Below are 27,671 nucleotides of genomic sequence, written 5' to 3' on the forward strand. Positions count from 1 at the left end.
CAGCATGAGAATCGGGGATGCGGCGTGTGAAGCCGATGTGAAGCCGATGGAAAGGGTGTGTCTTATGGCCAATTCGTGTGGGTTGCCAGCCCTGCATCACATGAGTGAGTGTGTGCATGTTAAAACTTGTACATTTTACCACTTTGAAGTCTGCGTTGGCAGCTCATTCCCCCCCAGAAATAGTAATTATTGATGACAGACACCGTGCGAAAGAACATTGATTTCATAATCTGTTTGTTTAATTTCGTTCTCCCTGCCACTAAATATGTGTTCTAAAAGACAATAATGCCGAAATTCCTGCATGAGGTAAACCAAAAATGTGGAAGCTCTTTCCCAGCAATGTTGATCACAAAAAGGGTAAAGTGACCCCTTCAATGACAATGTTTCCCGACAAACTGGAGCCCTCATTCTTCTTTTCCAACTAATGAGCAAACATGTCTCGATATCAGCCAGACGTCAGGAGCGTCAAAGGGCTTGTCACACGTCTGGACAGAGTCCCGCGTCAGGAGGGCAGAGATGCGTCTGGACAGAGTCCCGCGTCAGGAGGGCAGGGATGAGCGCCATTGGATAGTGAACCCATAAAGAGCCCAACTCTGTACACTGAGGGTGTCTCCCGAAGGTGTCTCCCATCCTCGAATACAGTCTGAATTCAGAGTAAGTATTGCCCTTTGTTGATGTTGTTTCTTGTGATCAGCAGTGCTGGTTCTTTGACTTTGGTTTGGTTTGGTGGGACCCCGCTGGGGTCAGCTGTTGTATTTGAGGGGCCATAAGTTTGGGCCATGAGAACGTTCAGCATAGAGGAGTGAAGGAGAATTAAGTAGTAGGCTACCACTGCCTAACGGTACACCAAGAAGCAAATACAAGTGCATTTATGGACCTTGTGAAATAAACTAGCATTTTTGGGAATAACCCTCTCATCCAGAACTTGATTTGGATCCCTGTATTTTTTATTATTATTAAGAAACATTAAATATGGTTTGATATTTCTTAATTGCAACGAACACCGGTTTGGAATTATACTTCTGTGTATCACCATTTGTTAAAATCCGATTATATCTGTAAGGGAGAACAGGGTGGTATAGATCTCTGGGGTGCAGCACGGTACATTTGACAATACCAAAATACTCTTCCACAGACTTGAAATTTCTTAAAATGATTTTGGGGTTCCGTACATGATAAGGACAGCGGGCCTGTACTGTAGGGTAGAGTGAGGTGAAGTCATGGTAGCGTATTTTCTCACCAGGCTCGGCCTTGTGATACATTTCAATGGCTTTGGTACGACCACCATAGAGAGAATCACAGGGATTGATCCTGCTCTGTAGCTTCAGAGTCGACAAGAACTGTGCAACTCAACAGCATCTACCGTTTAAGACATGATTTATTTTGAGGGCAGAGACTTTGAGCTGAAACTGCTTCCGAATTTCCCAATCGGCCTTCTTTGTGACAGGGTTTAGATGACAAGCATTGAAGCAATGTTCATACCCATGATAAAAGCACCCTGCAAATGGCTGTGGGTGTTCTCGGGGCATATCCCTCGAATGGTCCATATTGAACCTCATCGTGATTGAGGGCATGATGAATCTCCAGGTGGTTGATATGGGAAAGATATTCAAGCCACTGGATGGATACATTCGAGTGCGTCTTGCGCTGTTTCAGATAGACCCCCTAATAGGTCAATGCTGATGTGTCTGCTTTCAAGTACTACGCTTTGAAGGTTGCCATGCATGCCGATGCCAGAGTGGTATAAGCAAAATAATCTATAGAGGAGCACTCCGTGAAAGTGGCCCTGTTTATTATCGTGGAAAGACAGACATTTGGCGATGAAAACAATATCCAGAGTTTGAGATCTCAATCATGGGATATATTGCCCAATATCCCGAGATAGTGAACCAATCAAATTGCGCCATTTTAGGAGGTTCACGTGTAGCATACTAATATATATTATCTATATTATCTATACATATATGGTAATATTATTTTACTTACTTACAGTTTTGTATGTTGTTGTTTTTTTTTGCCAACGGGTGTATGGATTGACAATTGTTGATAAGCATTCATTGATACAATTAAAAATTAAAAGATTATTTACAGAGCAGTTGTGGCTCAAACAAAAAATCAGTAAAATATTTTATACATTAGTTGTCAAGTCTTTAAATGAAATTATTTTTGTATACCATTTGTTGTATCCTTATCTTACTTTCAGAAGAAGTTAACTTCACCACCAACATGAAATTAATTAATTTTGTTAACACTGCGATCTGACTGCCATCTTTGAACATTATTCTAACCGTTGAATTCCCTCCAGCCCGTCCTCTCTCCAGCGATCATGTGTTCAGCCCTGCACGCCCTGGCCCTCGCCCTGGCCCTGTCCCTGGCTCTGCTGCAGAGCTCGGTGGCCTTTGTCCCCACCGGAAGTGGGGCAGCCACCCATGCCAGCATTACAAGGACGGCTCTTTTGCAAAAACTGAAAGAGACTTGTCAGGCTGTGGCCGATTCTTCCGGGTATGAGTTTAATCCCACGGTAGGTGGAAAACACCGGCCCACTGTCACTACGACGCCGATACTAATCCCCCGATAATCCTAGACACACACGTACGCCCAGAGGTTAATCTGAGTCCTCGGTATCTTGTACACTGCTTCTGAAATCAGTTTTATCCCTCAACAAATTGTAAACGGTAAATGGACTGCATTTATAGGCCTACAGCGCTTTTCTTACCAGTAGTTGCTCAAAGCGCTTTACAGCATTGCCTAACATTCACCCATCATTGCACACATTCACACACCGACGGCGGTGTCAGCCACGCAAGGCGACAGCCTGCTCGTCAGGAGCAGTCAGGGTGAGGTGTCTTGTTCAGGGACACCTCGGCACTCAGCTAGAAGGAGCCGGGGATCGAACTAGCAACCTTCCGGTCACCAGCCAACCCCGCTCGACCTCCTGAGCCACATGCCGCCCACAACACACGGCACACCTCTCTCCCTCCTTGTCTACTGTACCAATGGAGGCCTGACCTTTAACCTTTGACCTCCAGGGTCCCTCCGCGGAGGAGCTGTTCCGGGCCTGTCTGGGTCCCACGGCGACCGGGGAGGTGTCAGCCGCCAAGTTCAATGCGGCTCTCCAGGAGGTCAAACACCAGAACGCGCTGGTGGACCTGGACTTTGTTGCCAGGTGTGTGAGTGAAAAAAAACAACATCTTTCTAGTAGAATATAGACCCATATTTATTGTGGTGTGACATCATGCTTTTTCTGCTTTTTCCTTTGCTTTAGACGGTAATATGACGTATATATACTCGTTTTACGTCTGCTAAACTAGAAAAATCTAAGTCTGAGCCAGTGGCAGTATTCGCGCCCACCGAGAACGCCCCCTTAATGAATGCCTGAAACAGCTTGTTTGCGCTCAAACCGTACTTCCGTAACATTGTGACGTCAGACTGTGCGGTGGAATTTGCCGACGCACGCGCAAAGCAGTTGACCAATCACAGCATCTGGGCGCCTCGGGAAGGGGGCCGTAATGTTACAAATCAGACCATTTTTGAAAGATGCTGAAATTGTCTTTTTCAGAAATGAACAGCGTGAGAATAATAAGGGGTATTTCTAACGTAATGTAACCCTATTCTAGTAGTACCCCCAAATGCAATTATTAAACCTAAAAAAAGCATGATATGGGATCCAAATGCAATTACTAACCCTAAAAAAGCATGATATGGGAACCTTAACAATTAATTAGGATAATCAGTGAAATTGTGAGTGAAATTCAGCTGAGTACACTTCACTTCACAGAGTGAGTGTTTGTCTTATATTGACCGCCAATCAGTGTACAAGCGTTTGATTGGACAGCAGTTAGCTGCAGTGTATGACTAGAGTCCCTCCAGAACTAGTTACCCCCATTAGTTATAAAAATATTAGGGCTGGGCGTTAATTACGCATTAACGCAATCTTATATTAACGCGATTAATACAAATTGACGCATTAACGCACAACCTCTTTTTTTTTCACTTTGATTTTGCAAGGCTTTTCCTAAAGAATGTCTACATTCATATCAGAAATCATTTTTGTTTTTAGTTCCACTTATTCAATTACACTTGCAGTAAGTGACAGCCTGTTCACAAATCCCAAATCTGTGGTGCTACTTATTTGAATTTAACTGTGGTAACTGTTGGTTTACAATTGTACTAATTAACTGCCTGTTTACAATTCCCAAATCTGTGGTGTTCCTTAAATAACATATTCAACCCACACTGAGTAAGTCAATAAAACTATATATCGCTTAATAACTATTAAGCGATTAATCGCGAATTAACTCACCAATACTATGCGTTTAACGAGAATAAAACTTTGAATCGTTGCCAAGTCCTAAAAAATATCGTTAAATAACTTGGGTAAAATAGAGGGCTTGTTAATAAAGGAATGTATAAAAAGGTATACTAATTACAAAAAAATGCTAGAACACAAAACAAGATATGAAATGCTTTGAAAAAGAAAACGGTATAAATTTCAGCGCTCCTCACCACTTTAACTCTGAGGCCTTCTTGGAAGGGCGTGGCCTAATCACCAAGGGTGTGGTCAGCATCAAGGCCAACATACAAAACCACCAGACTTCCAGGAAAATGCTGGGCGGAGTTCTCCACACACTACAGGTGAGGAACACACCAGAAACAGAAACCAATACATTATAATTTTTTCATCAACATAAAAAGTGTGTGTGTGTGTGTGTGTGTGTGTGTGTGTGTGTGTGTGTGTGTGTGTGTGTGTGTGTGTGTGTGTGTGTGTGTGTGTGTGTGTGTGTGTGTGTTGGTGAATAGGACTTTTACAGCCACAGTAACTGGGTTGAGTTGGGAAATACAGAGCCATTTGCCAACCTCATCCAACCAAATCTCCCCATAGAAAACATAGCAGGTACGTGTGTGTATGAGAGAATTCCTTGTGTCCCTTTAAACAACTGCATGGTTTATGAAAGATAGGCTTCTGCAAGAGGAAGTCGGTGCCATTCACGATAACAAATGGGACAATAGATTGTTGAGCCATGGGGTGGATGGGGCACCATCATGACAGTTGTGGGTACAAACATGCCTTTACAATGTAACTCAAGAATTTTAAACCAACTTCTAACACAACACTCAAGGTGCGTCACCAAAAGCTAATCGAATATTCTACTTGAGAGATAGCCCAAGCATATTCAAACCAGGGAAAATGTGACATAAAACACTAAACCTCAATTAAATTGACAAAATATCAACATGTAAAATGAAAGACTTAAACGTTAAATATGCTTTTTTGGTATGCCTCTTGATGCTGCTGCTGCTGTGGCTTACAGCTAAGGACACCGCCACATGCAGTGACTGTGCCAGTGGGAATTGTCCCAACACTATCCTTGCCAACATTCTTCAGGAAAATAAGCTCACATCGGGCTACATGGGAATTTCCTCCAGTAAAAAGCCTAAAGGTATCAACATAAAGATAATAAATCGATAATAAAGTGACAAAAGCTACGATTCATACAATTGATTATTTTACACTGATATGAATTCCTTTCTCCACGCTGATATCTATTTCTCTTTCATTTAATCTATTTTGTATTATTATCATCATTTTTATGAGGCAATGATAATATATAAAATAAATAAATACATAAATATATAAAAATATTTATAAAAATATATAACAAATAAAATAATAAAAAAAATATGAATATAAATAATAATTTAGAAACAACGTATGACGACCCCTGAACGGTACGTATGGCCGCAGGTAAATGCAGCCACGGAGGAGCGAAGGACCTGACCAGCGCGGTGGAACCCCGCGGGGGCATCAGCAAGGACGAGCGTCGCCCCGGCAACGAGGGCCTCCACGAAGCCGCCGTCACCGCGGCAACCAGGGCCAGCCTCCAGCTCCTGGAGGACATCAGAGGAGCGGCTGGCGACCGCGACTTCCTGAGGTGACGCCTCTTCCTGCCTGCCGGAGACGCGCTTTGCGCTTTGAAGCTCGCCGTGGGACATCGGACCAGGATGTCCCTCGGTTTCCCCTTTGTCTCATTGTGATCACAAACTCCTCCTCATCTTCCTCCTCTTCCTCCTCTTCCTCCAGGTTGATGGGGATCGATCGCTCGTCGGTGGTGTGCTTCGTCATCGACACCACGGGCAGCATGGCGGACGACATTGCGGCGGCCAAGGAGACGGTTTACAAAATCATTGACAGTAAAAAGGGAACGCAGGATGAACCATCGGAGTACATCCTGGTCCCCTTTAACGACCCCGGTGAGTTGGTTTGGGGTCCTACTCAGAGTCACTCACCAGCTACCGCAAAAGACTCAAGACTCACCTGTTCAGAGTTCACCTAGACTACATAGCCTCCCCCTCCCACCCCTCTTACTTATTGTATTTTCTACGTCCTGGCGCTTAATGTACGCACTTACTGTATGTCATGCTTAGTTATAGTACTTAGTTGTGGAGCATCTTATCCTACCTATCTTTGTTATATACAGTGAATGGGTTAACCTAGCGATTGTTAGGGCTTGGCACTTGGTTCTATGAACATCCTTACTGTAACGACAGCGATATATATTGTTTCACTTCTTCTGACAAACGTACTTATTGTAAGTCGCTTTCGATTAAAGCGTCTTCTAAATGCCCTGAATGTAAATGTACTCATGGGGGCCGGGGCAGCGTTACACTAGTGTCCTTTTTAGTCATGAAATTACTATTTGATCAGTAGGCTTTGCTTCGTTTCATGCGTTAAATAATGCTACCAGCCATCTACAAAGCATATTGATTCAGAGAATTGCATTCAAAGATCAGATGACAAAAGGAGCACTTTTGAAAATATCTGGTCAAATGTACTTAAATACAATTTTATTAGTATAGCCCTTAATCACAGGTACTGTCTCAAAGGGCTTAACAGGCTATATATGTATGACCCCCCCCCCCCCCCTGACCCCTAGCCCCCCAGAGGGCAAGAAAATGCTCCCTTAACATTATTTCCTATTTATACCTCTGTGGGTATGCAGACTTCGGACCATTGACAAGGACCACAGACCCCGAAGTCATGAAGAATGAGATCTCCAAGCTGACGGCCACAGGCGGCGGTGACGCCCCAGAGATGTGTCTCTCAGGGCTCCAGGTTATTCCGCATATCCGTTATTCTGCGCTTTAAACACGGACGATTTAATTGTTAACGTGTAAACCGATTGTAGCAGGTCAAAGAGTGCGCGGAGACCACAGTTCGTCGTCCCTCACTGGGAGCTCGTTTATTTCAATCGACAGCAAAAGAAAACAGGGGCTCTGAAACTATGGATCAACAACGTCCGGGAGAGTCCTCGCGTTCAGCGCTCCACGACCTGATGCTGCGCAACGGAATTGCTTCCGGGTATCGGGTTGCGTAGTCGATCAGGACTAACACAAATCGATACCTGTGTGCGGGACGTTCTAATGGCCCGATAATGTCCATGCTAATGCGGTCGAAGGGGGCTTCCACCAGGGGAAGGGGCCGCAAGGGAGCCCTGGGGACGGCCGGGGGATTCACCAGCTGGCACTCGGGGCAGGATGCGCACCACCTGCGCACCTCCGCCCGAATCCCCGGCCAATAGAACCGGGCCATTATCCGGTTAAGTGTTTTATCGTACCCCAAATGGCCCATTGGGTTGTAATGCGCCACCTGGAAAACCATTTCCCGGCGGCTCCTGGGTACCAGCAACAGGGTGACAACCTCCTCACTCTGGGTGTCACGACCCACCAGATAAAGCCTATCCCTAACCACCATAAAGTGTGGGTAAGTCAACGCTGCGTCTGGCCGGAGCCGACTCCCATCAATAACCATCACCTGGTCGTAGGCTGAGCTTAGGGTAGCGTCACGAGACTGCTCGAGGGGGAAATCGTCCACCGGTGGGAACCTCGGTGCTGGGACCTCGGGTTGAGGACCCCCCGCCTCCCCCGATCCCTGAGCAGCGTCGGACGCTCCCGCCTCGGCGCAGAACACAGCACACGACTTACATGTCCCTACCGGTCGTGTCCGCATCCCCGTAGTCCCCCTAACAGCCTGTGGAAACCCTGCCCAATCTAACCCAAGAATCAGGGGATGCGTGAGGCTCGAGCTAACCGCCGCCTTGACACTATATTTTCTCCCCCCATAACGAATTTCGATAGGGACCAAAGGATACTCGTGCACATCCCCGTGTATACACCTCACCGCTCGACACCTCCACCAATGCCTCGGACCACACCAGGTGCTGATGGATCATGGTCTGCATGCAGCCCGAGTCCAAAAGCGCCTGGTACGTACCCCGCTGTATCCTCACCGGGATACGGTACGCCTCGCCGGGACTGTGGGGAGGAGATGGGGCACCAGTGACGCGGACGACCTGGCCCACCTCAATTAGAGGGCAATCCCGCCAGAAGTGACCAGGCCGCCCGCACCGCCAACACCCCTCCCCTGCCGTCTGAGCGCCCGTCTGGAACGGGGACCCTCCCTCTCGCCCTCGGCGCCGGGCTTGGCCTGTCCCGCCGTAGGGCAGCTGCACCGGTGTGCGGGACCGGTGTTGGTGGTCGCTGGGACGTTGGTTTGGGGCTGCAGGTGGCTCTCCGCCAGGTCGACCGCAGCGGAGAGGCTCTCGGGCCGGTGGTACCGGACCCAGGCGGAGGTCCTGGCCTGAAGCCCCTCAACGAACCTCTCCAGGGCCACCTGCTCCACCACGTCCTCCGCCGAGTCGAAAGGCGAAAGGACGGCCCCCCGCTGTGAACGCCAGCGTCCGGAACCGGCGACGATGTTCTTCCGGGTAGAGGCCAAGCCGGTCCCGGATGGCCCTGGCGATGGTCCCATAGTCCCGCTGGGCCCCGGCCGGCAGACAGTGGGCCGCAAGCTGGGCCTCCCCCGTCAGGAGCGGCAGGAGACGGTGAGCCCAATCCTGACGAGGCCACCCGGAGACCTCGGCGACCCCCTGAAAAGTCTCCTGGAAGGCCTCCGCATCATCCGCCTCCCCCATCTTTGGGACATGGATGTTGGCCACGGGTCCCGCTCCCCTGGGTCCCTCGCCGCGCTCAGCGGGCCCGCGGCCAGCTCTGTGAGCACTTGGCTCTGGGTCTGCCGGAGCTGGCCCTGCCGTTCCGCCATCTGGGCCAGATTTCCGAGCATGCTTCCGCTGACTGGTCCATGTCTGCGCCCGCTCCACCTTGAGCTCCACTGTAGCAGGTCAAAGAGCGCACGGAGACCAAAGTTCGTTTTCCCTCACTCGCTTGTTTATTTCAATCGACAGCAAAACAAAACAGAGGCTCTGAAACTATAAATCAACAACGTCCGGGAGAGTCCTCGCGTTCAGCGCTCTGCGACCTGCGATCTCTGGTGGGGTTCTCTGGTGGGGATCGCGTTGGATCTCTCCCTCTCTCTCTCTGCTCCCCCGGTTCCTACTACAAACAAGGCAGGCACATAAATACACACTCCCTGATTGGCCTGATTGCGAGCAGGTGCCCGCAATCAGGCCCAATCCCCCCAGCCATCTGGTGCGCTCCCAACCTGCCCATACTCCCCCTGCAGGCCAGACGCCGCACGTCCCCCCACACTGATAAATTATCGGTCTTTCCCTCTCCCTCTCCAGATGGCCTTGACGGCCGCTCCGGCCTCCTCACACATCTACGTGTTCACCGACGCCACCCCCAAAGACATCGAGCTCAAAGACACCATCTCGGCTCTCACCAGCAGCACCAAGTCTACGGTGAGGCTCCCCCCCCCCCCCCCCCCCCGTCCCCCCCCCCCCACACACACACACAACCCTCTTACACACTTATTTTATGTTGTACGCCCTGGCATTTAAAGTACACAGTTATTGTATGTCGTACGTCCTTGCACTTAAACATAGTACTTAGCATTGTGTAGCATCTTATCCTAGCTATCATCGTTATATGTAAGGAATTAACCTAGCGCGATTGTTAGTGCCTAGAGGGTCCCTACTGTACATACTGCGATAGATTGTTTCCCTTCTGACAAATGAAGTTAAGTTGCTTTCGATAAGAGCGTCTGCTAAATGCCCTAAATGTTAATCCGTGTCAGGTGACTTACCAATTGACAACCCCCGGAGGCAGGAAACGGCGTTCCGTCACGGCGTCCTTCAACGACTACAGGGACCTGGCCTTGGCCTCTGGGGGCCAGGCTATCCACGTCACAAAGGGACAACTGCATGAAGCCACAGGCATCATCCTGGACACCTCCACCTCAGCCCTGGTAAGGTCCAACAGCTTTAGAGGCTAGAACGCTCTGTCAGTCGACACAGATAGAAAAACATACACTTTACTTTGTTCAAACGTAAACGGACCGCATTTATACAGCGCTTTTTTAACCAGTGGCCACTCAAAGTGCTTTACCATATTGCCTAACATTCACCCATTCATGTGAGGTGCCCTGAGCAAGGCTCCTCACCCTAACTACTCCAGATGAGCTGGCTGTCGCCCTGCGTGGTTGACTCAGCCGTCGGTGTGTGTATGAATAGCTGTAAGTTGCTTGGGCGAAAGCGTCAGCAATATCCCCTCAATGTCAGTGTAAACATACAAATGTCACAGACTTGCATTTCCTTTCCTATCAGGTGACCGTTCTTCAGCGGTCCAGGAGCTCTGGGAGTGAGACCTTCACGTTCCTGCTGGACGAGTCTTTGAGGAACATCACGCTCTACATAACTGGGAGTCAGATGACGTTCACCATTAGCAACCCTGCAGGTATTACAACATGCCAAGGGATTTACTAGCAAGCCCTAAAGGACCACTTGAGTAAACCACATTCTATATATATATACATGTACGTTGTCACACCCCAGCTCTATGGTTGGACAACAAAGGGAATACAACCAACCCAAACCCAGCAGATGTGGCCCATACCTCTAATGGCAGACTGAGGTCCTGAATATCTTTGGCCACTAGAGGTCACCAAAGTTGCCAAAGTTCTCCTGTGGGAGAACAGACATGAGTAAAGCATGACACAAGAATACGGTAGTGTGTGTATGTTTGCGTATGCGTGTGTTTGTGAATGACTACTTTACCTACTACATCGTGGCACTTAATGTCTGCACTTATTTTATGTTGTACGTCCTTGCACTTAAAAATAGTACTTCACATCTTGTAGCATCTTATCCTGGCTACCTGTTTTTGTACGGGGAATGGGTTAACCTAGCGATTGTTAGTTCTTGGCACTTGGTTCTATGAACATCCTTACTGTACCGGCAGAGATATATTGTTGTTTCTCCTTCTTCTGACCAACGTCCTTGGACCTGATACCAACCCTCAGGTGTGAGTCAGAGCAACACGCAGCTCAGCGGTGGCCTGGGGACGATCCAGAGTGTTGGGAACCTGTGGAGGATCCGTCTGGATGATGATAAGCAGACCGGAACTTGGAAGATACAGATGGCCTCGGCTCAACCCTACACACTGAAGGTCACAGGTCAGACGGAGGAGACTTTGGGTTCTTCTGGGCGGGGTCATCCCTATGTTCCCCGGGTCCTATGTTCCCCGTTTTTCCCAAAAAGGGTCCTATGTTCCCCTGCAGCCATACATATCGGGGAGCATAGGACCCTTTTTGGGAAAAGCGGGGAACATAGGACCCTTTTCTGGGAAAAGGGTCCTATGTTCCCCGCAATATATCAATCTTTAAAAATATTTCAACTTTGACGCGGCATTCGCGCGATGACAGCCAATCGGCGTTCAAAAGCGTGGCCACTGAGTGACATGTGTAACGTAACAGCCAATCAGCGTTCAACCGGCCAACTCCGTGCAGTGCAGTCCGGGGTGAACTGCAGCATGGAGGATAAAGTGATTGTTGCCGTTTGCGACTCCCGGAGCTCTTTATATAATAGTAAATAATATAATATAATTGTTTAATAATATCACGGCCAAAAGCTCTGTGCGCCTCCGGTTGGCCGTAGCGCGGGGAGCTCTCGTAGGGATTGGGCTTCTCTGGGTTTGTTTACCGGCGTATGAATAGACTGCGTCAGGTTCTCCGACGTCTCTCCTTCTTCCACATAAGGTAAAGACATGCAATGGTAGTTATCTCGGCCGGAATTTGGCAGTAATGGTGGAAAAAGTAACAGACCGGGGAACATAGAACCCTTTTTGGGAAAAGCGGGGAAACATAGGACCCTTTTTTTTAAAAAAAAGGGTCCTATGTTCCCCAGTCTCATACAAAGAGGGGAACATAGGACCCGGGGAAAATAGGACCCGGGGAACATAGACATTGAACATAATTCAATTACATTTTAATGTATAGCACTTAATCACAGGGACAGTCTCAAAGGGCTTAACCGGCCATGTATTTATGACACCCCCCTGACCCTAGCCCCCAAGAGGGGGCAAGATAATACTCCCTTACATATTTGGCTGTTAGGGCTGTGTTCTAGGTACATTTTAAATAATATGTTATTCCATTCAGCGTCCATGGTACCAGAACATAGGTGTAATATGTAACTGTGTTAGGTTGTGTGTGTTCAAACCTCTAGGCCAGAATACCATCACCTTCATCTATGACTATGTGCACGCTTTCAAGGGACCCCACCCCGGTTATGCACCCATCACCGGGCGTCCACAAGCAGGTAAATATTGTATTAGCGGCAGCAGTAGTTCAGGAGGTAGAGCGGGCTGACTTGAAACCGAAGGTTGCTAGTTCGATCCCCGGCTTAGTTCTATGAACATCTTTTCTAGCTGAGTGTCGAGGTGTGCCTGAGCAAGGCACCTCACCCTAACTGCTGCTGACAAGCTGGCTGTTTGTGGTGTTGACTCCGCCATCGGTGTGTGAATGTGTGCATTGTTAGTCGCTTTGGATAAGAACGTCTGCTAAATGCCCTAAATGTAATGTAAATGTATTGGTGTTAACTGCAGTATTATACTGTATGCGCAATCATTGCCGTATAGTGATACAGGTACAACGGATACATGGAAAGACATGGAAAAATGATAAAACCAGCCCTGCTGTTTGAACTCAGGCCGGCCGGCCATGTTGTTGCTGTCGGTGATGGGCCGGAAGGGGCCTGCGTCGGTCACGGTGGGCGAGGTGGGCCTCATTCCGGTGTCCCGGGCTGGGCCTGTGAGCAAAGGCTCGACGACGGACTTGGGCAACGGGGACATCCTGGTCACGGTGGACGCGGTTCCACAGGGGGGGTTTGTGGTGATCCTGACGGGGACGGACCTGGTGTCCGGCAGTCAGTTCCAGCGCCAGTCCACCACCCAGATGAGCGTCTCTAAAGTCATCGTCACGGTCAGCCTCATTTAACACACCGACGACGATAAACGGCCGATGGATTTGAATTCCCTGCATGTCGCTTTGGATAAAAGTGTCTTTGCCCCCCCCCCCCGTCCCCCCCACACCTCTGACGCACTTATTGTATATTATACGTCCTTGCACTTTAATAGAACTTAGCATTGTGTAGCATCTTATCCTAGCTATCTTTGTTGTATACGGGGAATGGGTTAACCTAACGACTGTTAGTTCTTGGCACTTTGTTTTCTAAAATGACTATGAATCGTAAACTAATTGTAGTATATACAGCAACTAAATCTGATGACCATACACAAAGACAATGCATGAAGTGAATGAAGTGCATGTGTTTCCTCAGGCAGTGGCGGACGGCAGCGTGGAGCCGGGACAAATGCTGAGCATTCCCTTCAACGTGATGACGGAGGGCTCTGGCGGGCCATGCTCCATCAACGCCAGGAATGACAGAGAATTCCCTATGACATTCCCCATGAAGTAGGGTATAAAACAAATGTTCCAAACTAAATGTTGAATTCATGATTTCACAACCAGCAACATTCACTGGGTTTGTACTTTGGCTAAAGCTATTGGGGTTCATCCTACATTTAGAGACCATAACCTAAATTTAAGATTCAAACACGCTTCCTTATTTCACGCCAGTGTTCCATTGACGACCGGGCACTACGCTAATGGTACTCTGACCATCACACCACCTAAAGACACACCATCAGGCACCGACGTCACACTAACAATAATGGCCAAGACCTCTGCCGCAGCTGATTCCAACTACGCTGTCTTAAGGCTCTCTGTTGTCTCCAAGGTAACCACTCCCTTCCATAGGTGTACTTGAAGGAACTCTAGAAATTTACAATTTTTGTTAGCTCCAAACTAAATAATGTTGGTAATCTCTGGTCTATGGAAGAGGATTAGGGCCTCATGGGAATTTTTTTGGAGTTCTGAGTTTAAAGTCAGAATCCAAAGTTTAAAGTCAAAAGTCTGAGTTTAAAGTCAGAATTCTAACTCAAAGTCAGAGCTCTTTATTCATTTATTAAAGTCAGAATTCCCCCAAAATGATCCCATGTAGCCCTAATCCTCTTCCGTACTGGTCTAAATGTAGTCCTTAATGATTTAAATAGAATAACTCTACGTGCTAAGACTGCTTCATGTCCTTTCCAGATTACAGACTTTGTCCGACCAACGTGTAAAGTAGACCGAGTCGCGGCGGATGACTGTCCCACGAACGTGTCTCTGTGCGCGTCTTTCCGCTGGAATCTCTCCGCCAACGTCACCGACGGTAACGGCACGGGCATCGACCGCATCACTCTGCGGCAGGGGAATGGAGTCCTCTCCCACGACGCTTTGACCAACCTCGACATCGAGGCCTCCTACAACGCCTCCTGCTGCTCGCAGATCGTCGAAATCGTGGCCGTCGATAAAGTGGGCAACGTGGGAACATGTTTCCACTCCATCGCCCCGCCAGTGGGCCCTACTCCCACCGTCCCATCAGGGGGCCCTCCCCCCCTCGGCCCGGCCCGCCCGCTGTGGGTGTTGTGTCTGTTGCTGGCCGCTTGGATGGCCAGGAGTTAGAAAAAATATATTTTACATTATGCAACAGTTCTGACCATGTAATTTGATTGGACAAGAGGCTTTCCATGAGTGCTGATATTGAGTATAACAGCACTGGGACTTTTAGACCTATACAACGTAGCAAGCTAGTGTGTTTATGTGTTGCTTGGCAACAGTTCAATGATTATGATGTGATTATGTTCGGAACTCGAACTACGGCCTCGTACCAACGACCGAATGACAGCCGTGCTGATATTTGCTGAATTCTACAATTATGACCTATATTTTGCTTCGATGTAATACCTTTTGCAAGAACGCACCTTTTACGCACCAAATGAGAGGATCAAATCAAATTAAATGTAAATGTTATAAACAACTTTGTGAAATCGTTTTTAAACTCTTTGTCTCTTGTATCACATGATACATCATGCAACTGATAAACTGCTGCACCGGATTTCAGTTCAGTTCCACTCTCCGGTTGAATCTTTTGCACAGAGGTCGCATGGGAGCACCCGTGCGGTTCCGGTGTGGACTCGTTCATGGGATTCAAAGTCTTCCCTCCGGAAGTAACTCTTCTGGCAGATGTGGCAAACAAAGGGTTTTATTCTACTGTGCACCATTTGTAGGTGTTGAGTGAGGCCGAATCTGTACGGGAAACCCGCAATGCACTGCAGGTCGCCGAGTCAGGATCGCTTTTAACTCCTAGGACACACCTGGCATGCTGATATGTGTCTCACAGGCAAATGTATATCTTTCCGTTGCGATGCACCCTGTCCGTGTCGAGTTAGGGTCAGCTCAGCTAAGGAAGGGTCGGCTAAGCTCAGGAGGTAGAGCAGTTGTCTTAAGGGATGCACCGAATTTTCGGCCACCAAAAATTTCCGGCCGAAAATGGCCCAAAAGCGCATTTTCGGTTTTCGGCCAAAATACTTTTATCACCGAAACAACACGGCCGAAACAGAAATTTGTGATGACGCAAACAAAAAGCACGGCCAGCACACGCTTGTCTGGATAAACGCCAATATGTCTGCAGTGTGGAAGTTGTTCAATGTTCCTAAGAAAGACCCACGTATAGCGATTTGCAAAAATTGCAATGCCTTGATTTTATTGAAGTTAGTACTGTACTAACTTCAATAAAATCAAGGCATTGCAATTTTTTATGGCTATGACTGTGTACTACACAGTCATAGCCATAAATGCAATGGTACTAGGGTTGTATTACCGATTATAAACGGTATATACTTTGAATCTAGGTCAAACGCCATCTTCTCCGTCAACTCTCCTCTCACACTCGGTGACAGCGTCTGGCAGCGCGCCAATTCTCGATGACAGCGTCTTATAACATTCTATATATAATACAATTTTATATATAATATCACGGCCAAAAGCTCTGTGCGCCTCCGGATGGCCGTAGCACGGGGAGCTCTCCTAGGGATTCGGTTTCGCAGGGTTTGTTTACCGGCGTTGCTATGGTTACCGGTCTTGTGTGTTCCAATGCTTTATTAGGTAGCCTATCTATTAGGTTTTTATATATTATAAAAAAGTGCAAAGACAAACAAAAAAGTGCAAAGACAAACTGCCAAACTTTTAACCTTTTTAACCTAATACCGTATACCGCGCCAACACTAAATGGTACTAATAATTGTCATAATAATTTCTTTCGGTCTTTCGGTTTTCGGCCTTGGTTTCCTCATTTTCGGGTTTCGGTTTCAGCCAAGAATTTTCATTTCGGTGAAACCCTAGTTGTATTGTAACCGAAAGGTTGCTAGTTCGATCCCCAGCTCCTCCTAGCTGAGAGTTGATCTGTCCCTGAGCAAGACAATTAACCACATTTAACCCTAACTGCTCCTGACGAGCTGGCTGTCGCCTTGCATGGTTGACTCTGCCGTCAATGTTTGTATTAACGGAGAGGAGAGAGAGAGGAGAGAGAGAGGTCATGTTTCCCGAAGCTCCGCTGTGCATTGAAAAGAACTACTTAATTCATCGTTCAGATCTACTTTATCTTATTTTATTTACCTAACAGTATATAGTTTGTTTCCGTCGTCCTCAATCGCTCGATTCAACAATACATTTTGGCACTTTTTACTCCCGGATCAGACCGCAGAAAAAGCCTTGGACTTTCCTATCGCCAACATGCCTCTGTATTCGGATATCTCAGGCACGGAGACTGGGAAATGCACAGACTGCGCCAAACTGAAACAGACATTGGCTTTAATTGAAACGAGACTAGCAGCAGTAGAAAAATGCAAAGGACTATCACAGGATACAGTGCCGATGGGTGAGTTTGCTGAGCTCACTCAGATACAGCAAGATGATCAAAGCTACACTGTATCCTTCCCGAAGCTGGACATGAGAGAGACAGTTCCAACTGTGTCTCACTGGAACAGAGTCGGCGCTAAGCCAAAGCAACATACCAAAGTAAATCAACAAGTTCACTCAACACCAAATGCTAAGCTACCCAAAGCTAAAGTTATCAGCCGGATTAGCCCGTCACTCAAATCAACCCTGCCACTGAAGAACCGGTTCCTGCCACTTCAAGAGTCCACGAACGCGCCTGCCACCGATGCACCCCTGAGCCCCGAGATGCGTCCGGACGGACAGTGCGGACAGAGACGGAACAACCAGTCGCCACGGAGGCGGGCTGCGCATGTGTCTGCCACCGTCCAACAAGGGCCCATCTCAGAGAAAGCAGATGAACCAGACACTCTGATTATAGGAGACTCAACTATCAAGGATATAACCGGTAAGAAGATGAAAACATGCATCTTCCCATATGGAATGGTTAGTAATATCAACCATAAACTAGCCAAAATCATATTGGAAAACCCCAAAATCTCACAGATTGTTGTGCATGCAGGATTTAATGATATTCAAAGAGAACAGTCAGAACTTCTGAAGAGGGATTACACTGATCTATTGGATACACTGGACAAAATACACATCAAGTCTTCCATCAGTGGACCCATACCAACTGTTGACAGGGGAATAAACGGATTCAGTCGTCTACTTGCACTGAATACATGGCTTTCCAGAGTCTGCAATGAAAGAGGAAGGGACTTTATTGACAATTTCAACTTATTCTGGGGGCGCAAATATCTTTTCAGAGCAGATGGCCTACACCCAAACAGGTTAGGCTCAAAACTGTTGAGGGACAATCTACTCTTCTCGCTTTACGCACAGGCCACAATCTTGCCATGGTCTGACGCACAGGCCACAATCAGAGCACAGGTTGAGAAGAAGCGAGACTACAGCCTCCCCCACACAACTACTCTGCCACTATCTGACACACAGATAGCAGACAGCCCACAGATCTTGAAGAGAGACAACAGCCCGCCCGACGCCATCAACACTGTGCCCTCCCCCATCGCTGATGCTGGCTTGGCGAGGAACGGCCACCCCCCTCCTCTGCATTCCCCCATCGATGATGACCTCCAGCCTCATCTCTCCCATAGCCACAACAACAACTCCAGCTCCGATGTCTCCCTTTGCGATTTTCCAGCCGAATTTAAGAAACTGGAACATGCTGGCATCAAACTTGCATCTGTGTCAATGATAGCATCGCCACGTCATGGCCGCAGGCTGCTAACACTGCTAACACCCAGGAGGACGGCGCCCCACCCCCGCCCCGATAGTAGTCCTGAGTATTACTGAGACAAAAAAGGGTTCAGCCGTAGACACAGTATAAAGGAAGTTTCTCATAATCTGCTGAACCCAAGGTTGCCTACGTCAAAGCAGGGCAACTTTCGCATTCATGCTGTAACCACTAAGAGAGTAAACAAAGGGAAACTTAGACACACTGCTAACCTCACAAATCTCATATCTATTGCCTCCAAACCAAAAACAACCTTAAAGCCTATCAACAGCACCATCAGGATGGCTCTACTTAATGTGAGGTCTCTTAATAACAAATCATTTTTAGTTAATGATTTTATTAACACTTCCAAACTGGATTTTATGTTTTTAACTGAAACATGGCTGGAACAAAATAACAGTGCAACCGTTCTGATAGAGACAGCTCCTCCCGACTATAACTTTTTTGATGCATGTAGATCTGGAAAAAGAGGTGGAGGGATTGCTGCTATATTTAAAAATGTATTTCAGGGGAAACAGATGTTATTTGGTGATTTTCCATCGTTCGAATACCTTAGTGTTGTATTGAAATGCTCCCCCAGAGTTCTCCTATTAATTATTTACAGGCCACCCACATATTCTGCAAATTTTTTTGATGAATTCACAGAATTATAGTCTAGCATCTCCACAGAATTTGACTGTCTAGTTATAACTGGTGACTTCAACTTTCATACTGATGATTTGAATGACAAGTGTGCAAAAAAACTTTTTACCATTTTGGACACATTTGAACTGTCTCAACATGTGAAAGAGGCTACTCATTGCAAGGGGCACACTCTAGACCTGGTTATCACAAAGGGCCTCAATGTTTCTGATCTCTCTGTGACTGATCCTTCCTTGTCTGACCACTTTTGTGTTTTCTTTAACATATCTTTTATTCCCGACATACAGACAAAATCAAACACTGTAAAAAAACGGTATATCAATGAAGATTCTAATGTACTTTTTAAAAAGGCCATCTCCTTGCTACCACCTCTAAACCCATGTTCTGCTGATGATCTTGTAGAAATCTTTAATTTGAAAATTTTGAAAGTCATAGATGTCATTGCACCTTATAAGGTTAAAACGATTTCTGGAAAGCAAAAGGCACCCTGGAGAAAAGCTGCTTCTGTAACAGCACAGAAAAAGGAATGCAGGAAGGTTGAACGCATCTGGCGTAAAACAAAACTTCATATTCACCATGATATCTATAAAGAGAGCCTCCGTGCCTACAATTTAGACTTAAAAAATGCTAGAGAAACATTTTTCTCCAATATCATTAAAACCAACACTAATAATGCAAAAACCCTATTTGCAACTGTTGACAGACTGACCAACCCCCCAACAGAAATTCCACCTGATCTCCATTCCACGCAGAAATGCAATGAGTTTGCAGCTTTTTATATTGATAAAATTGAAGGTATCAGACGCGCCATCAATATCTCCACGTCAAACAAAAATGTTGGACTACCACCCTGTTCAGGCAAAAATTACGTGGCAAGGATGGCATGCTTTAATGTTATAGACTCTCAAAATCTTGTGGAAACTGTGACACAACTAAAGCCATCCACCTGTTGCCTTGATACTATACCTACCAACCTCTTTAAGAATGTTTTCGACTGCCTAGCAGTAGACATATTGCAGATAGTTAACAACTCTCTCCAGTCAGGCAAGTTCCCAAAAGCTTTGAAAACTGCAGTTATTAAACCCCTTTTAAAAAAGCGGAGCCTAGATGCCTCTATTATTAACAACTACAGACCAATATCAAATCTACCCTTCATAAGTAAAATCATTGAGAAAGTTGTCCTCCAGCAACTAAATCACTTCCTGGCATCAACTGGTTGCTATGACACCTTCCAATCAGGATTTCGACCCCTGCACAGCACTGAGACCGCCCTTATTAAAGTTGTAAACGACATCCGTCTTAACACAGACTCTGGCAAAACCTCAATACTAATGCTACTTGACCTCAGTGCTGCATTCGACACTGTAGACCATACATTACTTCTGGAAAGGTTAGAAAACTGGGTGGGGCTTTCAGGCACTGTATTAAATTGGTTCAGGTCCTACCTAAAAAATAGGAACTACTTTGTTTCCATTGGCGACTTTGTATCAGAATCAACCAACGTGACATGTGGAGTCCGACAAAGTTCGATCTTAGGACCCTCTTTATTCAACATCTACATGCTCCCACTAGGGCAAATCATGCAAAATAACAATATTGACCATCATTGCTATGCTGATGACACGCAAATCTATGTACCGCTATCACCAAATGACTATCGGCCCATAGATCTGCTGTGCCAGTGCATTGAGCAAGTGAAGGAATGGATGTGCCGAAATTTCCTTCAACTAAATGAGGACAAAACAGAGATAATTGTATTTGGTTCTAAAACGGAAAGGCTTAAAGTAACCCAACACCTTCACTCTCTGTCCCTGAAAACCTCAATCAAAGCCAGAAATCTAGGGGTTATCATGGATTCAGATTTACATTTTGACAGTCACATCAAATCAGTTACAAAATCGGTATATTATCACCTTAAAAATGTAGCAAGACTTAGAGGGCTCATGTCCACCGAAGACTTACAAAAACTTGTACATGCCTTTATCACTAGTAAGCTTGATTACTGCAATGGTCTCCTCACAGGTCTTCCAAAACAAACTCTGAGGAAGCTTCAGCTTGTTCAGAATGCTGCTGCTAGAGTTCTAACAAAGACCAAAAAATTTGATCATATTACACCAATTCTGAAATCGTTACATTGGCTTCCTGGAGGTCAGAGAATTGATTTTAAAATCATGTTGCTAACCTATAAATCCCTACATGGTTTAGGCCCAAAATATTTAATTGATATGCTTCCACTACATCAGCCTTCTAGACCACTAAGATCCTCTGAGACCAATCTGTTAATTATCCCCAGAGTAAACACAAAACATGGGAAAGCAGGATTTAGTTACTATGCAACAAATAGCTGGAATAAACTCCCAGAGGATTTAAGACTTGCCCCAACTCTGAGCACCTTTAAAACAAGACTGAAGACTTTTATGTTTGCTATAGCTTTCTGCTAAAATCTTAAATACATTGCACTTTCTAAAAAGCTTTTTTTAACTTTGCCTTTATTTTCTATTTTAATACTAAAATGCCTTTTTCTATTTTAACCATTTCTTTGCATATGTTTTTCTTTTACTTATCTATTATTTTATTTTATTGTATGACAATGTTTATATGTGAAGCACTTTGAGTCTGCCTTGTGTATGAAAAGTGCTATATAAATAAAGTTGCCTTGCCTTGCCTTGCCTTGCCTAACCGATGTAAGGCTACGTTTACATGATGACAGTCTGAACACAAGACGCAAAAGTGGCGGGGCGTCTTCACATTTTATTCCGCGTTTAGACAAGCGTTTTTGGGAGGAAATCTGCGTGCATACGGTGACGCAAAAGTGTGTGGAATTAGATTGGGTATGCATGTCAGGCGGCTAGATGGTGCTGTGATACGCTATTACACAACACCGCCATGTCTGCGTAGAATCTTCCTTCTCTTATCTGCGCCGCGAAACCAAAACATAATTACAGATCCTTCTCTGTTCAGTAATAATATCTGCACATTTCGTGGAAAGACTCCTGTAAATTTATTGGAGCTGCCAGAGCAGCTTGACGGTCCAACGCATGGAAATAATTCAAAATTTTTGTTTATTTCCCTGTACTGGGGCATGTATGTAACGCGTACGCAACGTGAGCAGATCTGAGCAGAGTTTTGCGTCTTGGCAGTGTAGACGGAAACGCTACGGCAGAGCGTTTTCAAGATTTCCACTCTGTAGGGTGGTTTCAGATTTTTGCGTTTCTAAGCCCCAAAAACGCCGTCACCGTCTAAACGAAAGGCACTTCCGATAAAATATTTTGTCGTTTTTACCCGCAAGCGTCCTCGTGTAAACGGGGCCTTAGTCGCTTTGGATAAAAGCGTCTTCTAAATGCCCTGATTGTAATTGAGTTAGCACCTGCGAGTCTGGGAAGATCTCACTGCAGAGGGTGCAGGAGAAGAGCTTCTTGCCTGAATGGAGGCTGATGTGCTTATGCAGGGCTGCTTTGCTGCTGAAGACGCGGCCACACTGTTCGCACTGGTTTCTGCGCAGACGTTCTCTGTGGACCGTGGATGGATGCAATAGTAACGGGAGGGGGGGACGTTTCTGCAGCTGTGGGTTGAGAGTATCTAACGGTTCTTGGGGCAGAAGGGCTGTTGTTTGAACTGGAACTGGAACCAGACTGAGTGAAGGGTGGCTGATGCTTTTGTGTGACAAGACGAGGACTGGTGAGCCGTTTAGGAGTTGCGTATCTAGTTGACCACTTTGTAGGAAGCCGGTCGCAGGGGCTATCATTTCTCAGGGGTGGTTTACTGTCTTCTAGTACTGGTGGTATCCAAACTGCCTCAGTCTTTATTGTCCTCAAACTAAAGCACTGTTGACCAAACCAACACTCTCTTTAGGTCTAGGCTTTTCTGGATTTAATCTGCGCTTTTTAGCAGAAGGGCTTCATTTGTTTGTCCCTAATCTAAAGCCTTTGAGACCATAGGGAGTTGGTTTATTAGCGTTGTATTTTGGACTCACAGAATCTGGCTTTAGGGCGAGCTCTCCTGTCTTGTCAGGGCGATATTCATCTGTCTCCAAATGTTCAACTTTAGGAATGTCCTCTTTGGATTTACTGGTCGTCTCCGCACCGTGGGAAGGTCCTGCTCCTTTAATTCGTTTCACATGACCTTTTAGTATCGGGCACTTAGTATTATGTGTCACCGTCTCTGCAACTACACAATCCACATCATCATTGAGGGATTCCCGAAAGTAGGAAAGAAGGACTGGTTTATTATTAGAATGATGTAATATTCATCCGACAAAAATATAAAATATTTTGATCAACTGAGTAGAAATGTATCATAAAATGACATGGGTCCAAACGTAGCAATACCTTTTGCTGACGGGGAACCACCGGGGCCATAGACGGTTGTGCAAAAAACTGGGTTTTAGTTATCTCTGGGAGGGGATGAACCGGGTCATTGTTGAGGGGGATAGGGGCAGCCTTTGTTTCCTCCTGTGCAACCCGCTTCATTGCTTTCAAAGAACGTTCCTTTGTAAAAGCCTTGCTGGAGCTGGAGTTAGAGGGACTAGGTAAGGGTTATGTCTGTAATGTTGGCCCGCAGTTCACAAAACATGTTGTTTGCATCTGAAAGACCATGTTTTATGTCTTTAAACAAGCTGCATTTTCCTCAATATCAGGAAGGTAAGATGACTTCCTTTGGTCCATTTTAGCTCGGTGCCTGTCCTCCAGCACAAATCATTCAGGTCACGCCACACACACACTCACGCACACACATACATATACAAGGATTGTGTATATGCAGGGGTTTTACCTGGAAAGTTCTTTTAAATGTTTTTTGAGGACCAGGGCTGGCTCGGGAATCCCATCCTGGTCAGGGAATATGCATTCTGAATAGATTGAATGAAAGAAAAATAACTCCAACAAAAAACAAGACATTTAAGACAAAGTAGTCAGTCTATGAATCACAAACACAGGTGTCAAACAAACCTTGATTGAAGGTCCTTCTCCATAAAATTCAAAGGGTACTGCCGGTTCTGGTAACCTCCCCTCCTCGGATCCTCCTTTTGCTGCTCCTCGTTTCCTGGCAATGACTTTCTGAACCCTTGTTTATTGCAACAGAGGTCTGGTACACAAATAACAAATAGAACGCTGTCCAAATAATAATACAAACATCCTTGATTAAAATAAATACTGCAAGATTGCAGATTCCTTGTATGATAAAATTACACAAGCAGTATATGACCAATTGATAAACATTTGAGAACAGGCTATTCATAAGTAATAGCTTAATGTTTGGGTTTCTGTCCATTTCTGAGTTGAGGATATGTAGACAATCAAACATCTGGAGTAAAAGACTACTGACCGAATGTTTGTGCATGTGAAGAGAAGATATATAAACAGGCATTTTAGCTTAACTTCAGAATGATCAGATTCATATGAAGCAAATGTATAAAATCACATCATATAACTGATCTATCAATCTGTTTTACATCGGGACAATTTACTTGGGGTCTTAACAAAGCCGGTGAATCCTTTAAAAGTGTTATGAAATCATTGTGGATTCGTGGAAAATGTATCAAATATAATGAAAATATAAATATGAAAATGTAACAAGAATGACAACAAACTACTGTACGATAGTCATTGAGATGCTCTCAGGATAGAGATAGGACCCTAACCCTAACCCTAACCCTATTATAACCTGTACGACTTATTTTGGTGAGAAACTGCAAGTCTAAAACCATTGCATCGTTGGGTCTCGTCTTCAGAAACACACATCAACGTGATAGTGTGGGATATGCTACACGTGCTAACATTCAATACTTTTATTGTGTACAAATACTAAACGGAAACAATCATGGCCACCGACTTCTTCGTTATTCATCTCATTCAGGGTTTATCCAAGTGGTGCTCACTGCAGAGCTGAAAGGGCGGAGCTAGACCTAGTCAAGCTCCACCTCTCTGAACCCAGTCTAGCTCATTAGGTTTATGCTGGCAAATGAACCCAGTTGTGGTAAGGTTTAGGGGTTAACATTAGGGTTATGGTTAGGTTAAGGGTTTAAGGCTATGGCCAGGGTTATGGTTAGGGTGATGGTAAGGTTTGAAGGTTATGGTTATGGTTAGCGCCATGGATAGGTTTAGGGGTTAAGGTTATGGCTAGACTGATGGTTAAGTAGAACAAATCAGGTTTCCGGTACCGATCGGGCAGTGAAACTGAAATGTGCGTTTGTCTTTTGTTTTTAGTTTTTTCCGTCCCGCCAAGAAAACGTCCCTCATCCCAGACGTGTGACACGCCAGGGGCTTCTCCGGGGCTGCATGTAGCTGGACAAGGCAAAGCACCACCCAATGACTCTGCAGTGGGCAGCCTCTTGATGTATACATCGATTGTAAGCAAACAAAGCACACTCCACCCTATACCGATAGATGCTGATTCCCCGGAGTGTGCTGAGAATCTGCAGGCTTGTGCTTGAAGGTTAAAGGTTTCAAATGATTTCCAATGGAGTAAAATGGGACATCCGTAAAAGCAAAACAATAACTTTGAGCACCAGATGTAACACCACTGCATTTATTAATGAACTATAGTGACATTATGATGTAGGCTTAGGCCTATCTAAGATCCTGACATTATAAATTAGTGTCACGCTTTTGCAACACGTATTGACTTAGTAGAGGAGTGTTGAAGTTGCACATTATATTAACCAAATGTAGCTCATGGAACACCAAAGAAGCACTGAAATCCTCCTTAGTTCAGGATGACACAATATAATTCATAAGAATCCATAGAACTGACTAGATATAATATGCAACACAACATTTAAATATTGTCAGTAAGAGCTATACCACCTTGGACTTTATATGTAGTATGCACTGACTGCAAATAGTATGCAACACAACCTTGAACTACTGTCATTAAAAGCTATGGAGATACATTACCACACTGGACTCGTATGTCACAAGTCGTCCCATGTTCAGAACCAACCCCCTGGATGTTAGGTTTCGGTTAATTAGTCAACCGGAGCTCTTAATCACTGCATTTTGATTTAAGCTCTTAATAATTATTCCTTCAACTCATGGACCATAGTGTCCAAAAGTGCAGCAGTCTCTGCCAGGTGTCTCATTTGACGTGCGTCCCCCGACATCATTGAGCATTTATATTTTAAAACCAGGAAATAAAAAGTGCTATTAGTTATAGTGCTAATAGTTAATCACGTTTGTAGCCTACACTCAGATGTGAACTAATTCTTGCTTGCGGGTGTCTTCATTCATAAAAAAATAAAAACATTCGGAAGCAGGCTATGCTTTACTATTTTGCTTTAGGCCTAACAGCATCTCTGCTAGTTGCATGCCTACAAACAGTGGGGTTTTTAGGCACGGGCGAAGCGGGCAGCCGCCCGGGGCGGCATTATTTCATGACACATGATGGGGGGCGGCACGAGCACTCCGCGCCGCGAAGCGGTTTTCTATGATCTCGTATCACTGTGCGGGAAATTGGCATGTTGGCGCCCCCTCCGGCTGCAGGCGCCCCTGCTTGCAAGAAGGGGCCTTGCACAGAAACTGTGAGAAGGGGGCGCGGGGGACGGTTCATCTCTGCGTTTTCCCAAATGGAACGGACAAGGGAGGGGATTGAAATCCTTATTGAAGCCTGCAGGGTTATGCGATAACATACGGAGGACTGCGATCGCTGAGCTGCCCCGCCACAACATTGTATGAGACGTTAAACTCAACTACAACCGCCCACCATCATCCAAATCGTCAACAGACCAAAAGTCGGAAAGCCTACAGAAACTATAGATAGTTAACGTGACAATCACATAATAAAAAATAGATATAAACTCGGAGCATTGATTTGCAAAAAAAAAAATGGGAGCATGCAGTTCGCCGCCCCACCTGGCCATATGGACGGCACGCGCCTATAGAGCAATACTCTAATTTATTTAGTGGGCTAAAGTCAGTCACACCGAGTAACCCCTGACTGCAGCCAGCAGATCGAGGAGGAGCTAAATGTGGGCGGGGTTAAACGTTTAACCCCGCCCACATTTAAGGAAAATTCCGCGCAGCATCATGGACTCAGACGGAAATACGTTCTCCCGCTTTCTGCAGAACTCCAAGTGCCGCTGACTTCAGCCAGAGAATGTCTAATATGAGGAGAACTGGCACTCGCGGGTTAGTTCCGGTTTTCTGCACTGGTTGCAGTAATAATCTTTGACCACGCGGGGCGCTCGTAGGCGAGTCCAGAATGAATGGGAGCCAACGGGGTTTTATCCTCAGAATCCACTTTTCTCACGATGTAATTTTTTGTCAAGTAATTTTAAAGTTGCTATCAAAGGGTGGGGCTAAGATAATAAACTCAGCTGAATATTGCATTTTTTAAGGTCACTTATCTGTTCTAAAAAGGCGTTAAAAACATGCGATGACGTCACGCACGGTAATACTGTCAGAGGTACTGCTTTACGGCAGTTTCTAAAGCACTTCCCTTGTCCCGCAACGAGAACACCAGCTGTTGGAGGTACGGCTTTTTTTTGCTGAATACCCTAGTTACAGAGTTTTAGTGAGCTAGTGTAAAAAAAAGAAATGCGCGAATGTTTTACATATGTATGTTACTTACAGAGAGTGTTTTTTCTAATGCTCACTAGTGCCGATGATAAAGCTTCTTTTTTTGTAACGATTATGAGCCATTTCTTTCTCCTAAAATAGAAACCTG

General features: G+C 45.7%; 2 protein-coding genes across 3 annotated transcripts in view; both read left to right on the forward strand.

Moving 5' to 3' along the window:
* Window positions 1–27,671, forward strand: part of LOC115540515 (von Willebrand factor A domain-containing protein 7) — a 126,980-nt gene that overhangs the window by 48,168 nt on the left and 51,141 nt on the right. The gene's annotated exons all lie outside the window — the stretch shown is intronic.
* LOC115540562 (von Willebrand factor A domain-containing protein 7-like) lies at window positions 556–15,155 on the forward strand. Its single transcript, XM_030351975.1, has 18 exons — window positions 556–654; window positions 2,306–2,521; window positions 3,030–3,166; window positions 4,497–4,635; window positions 4,801–4,894; window positions 5,313–5,441; window positions 5,747–5,933; window positions 6,083–6,252; window positions 7,002–7,114; window positions 9,582–9,698; window positions 10,034–10,204; window positions 10,563–10,692; window positions 11,258–11,410; window positions 12,462–12,554; window positions 12,945–13,216; window positions 13,575–13,708; window positions 13,874–14,033; window positions 14,390–15,155. Exons 2-18 carry the CDS (start codon window positions 2,327–2,329, stop codon window positions 14,798–14,800), a joined length of 2,805 nt encoding a protein of 934 aa, XP_030207835.1. The 5' UTR covers window positions 556–654; window positions 2,306–2,326; the 3' UTR covers window positions 14,801–15,155.

The sequence above is a fragment of the Gadus morhua genome, chromosome 3 (assembly GCF_902167405.1).
Source record: "Gadus morhua chromosome 3, gadMor3.0, whole genome shotgun sequence".
NCBI lineage: Eukaryota > Metazoa > Chordata > Actinopteri > Gadiformes > Gadidae > Gadus > Gadus morhua.

Excerpts from the sequence above, each read along its gene's own strand:
- LOC115540562 (XM_030351975.1), top strand. The coding sequence starts at position 2,327 with ATGTGTTCAGCCCTGCACGCCCTGGCCCTCGCCCTGGCCCTGTCCCTG. Across the intron at positions 6,253-7,001 it reads GGTCCCCTTTAACGACCCCG|ACTTCGGACCATTGACAAGG; the intron begins GTGAGTTGGTTT and ends GTGGGTATGCAG. Across the intron at positions 9,699-10,033 it reads CCAGCAGCACCAAGTCTACG|GTGACTTACCAATTGACAAC; the intron begins GTGAGGCTCCCC and ends AATCCGTGTCAG.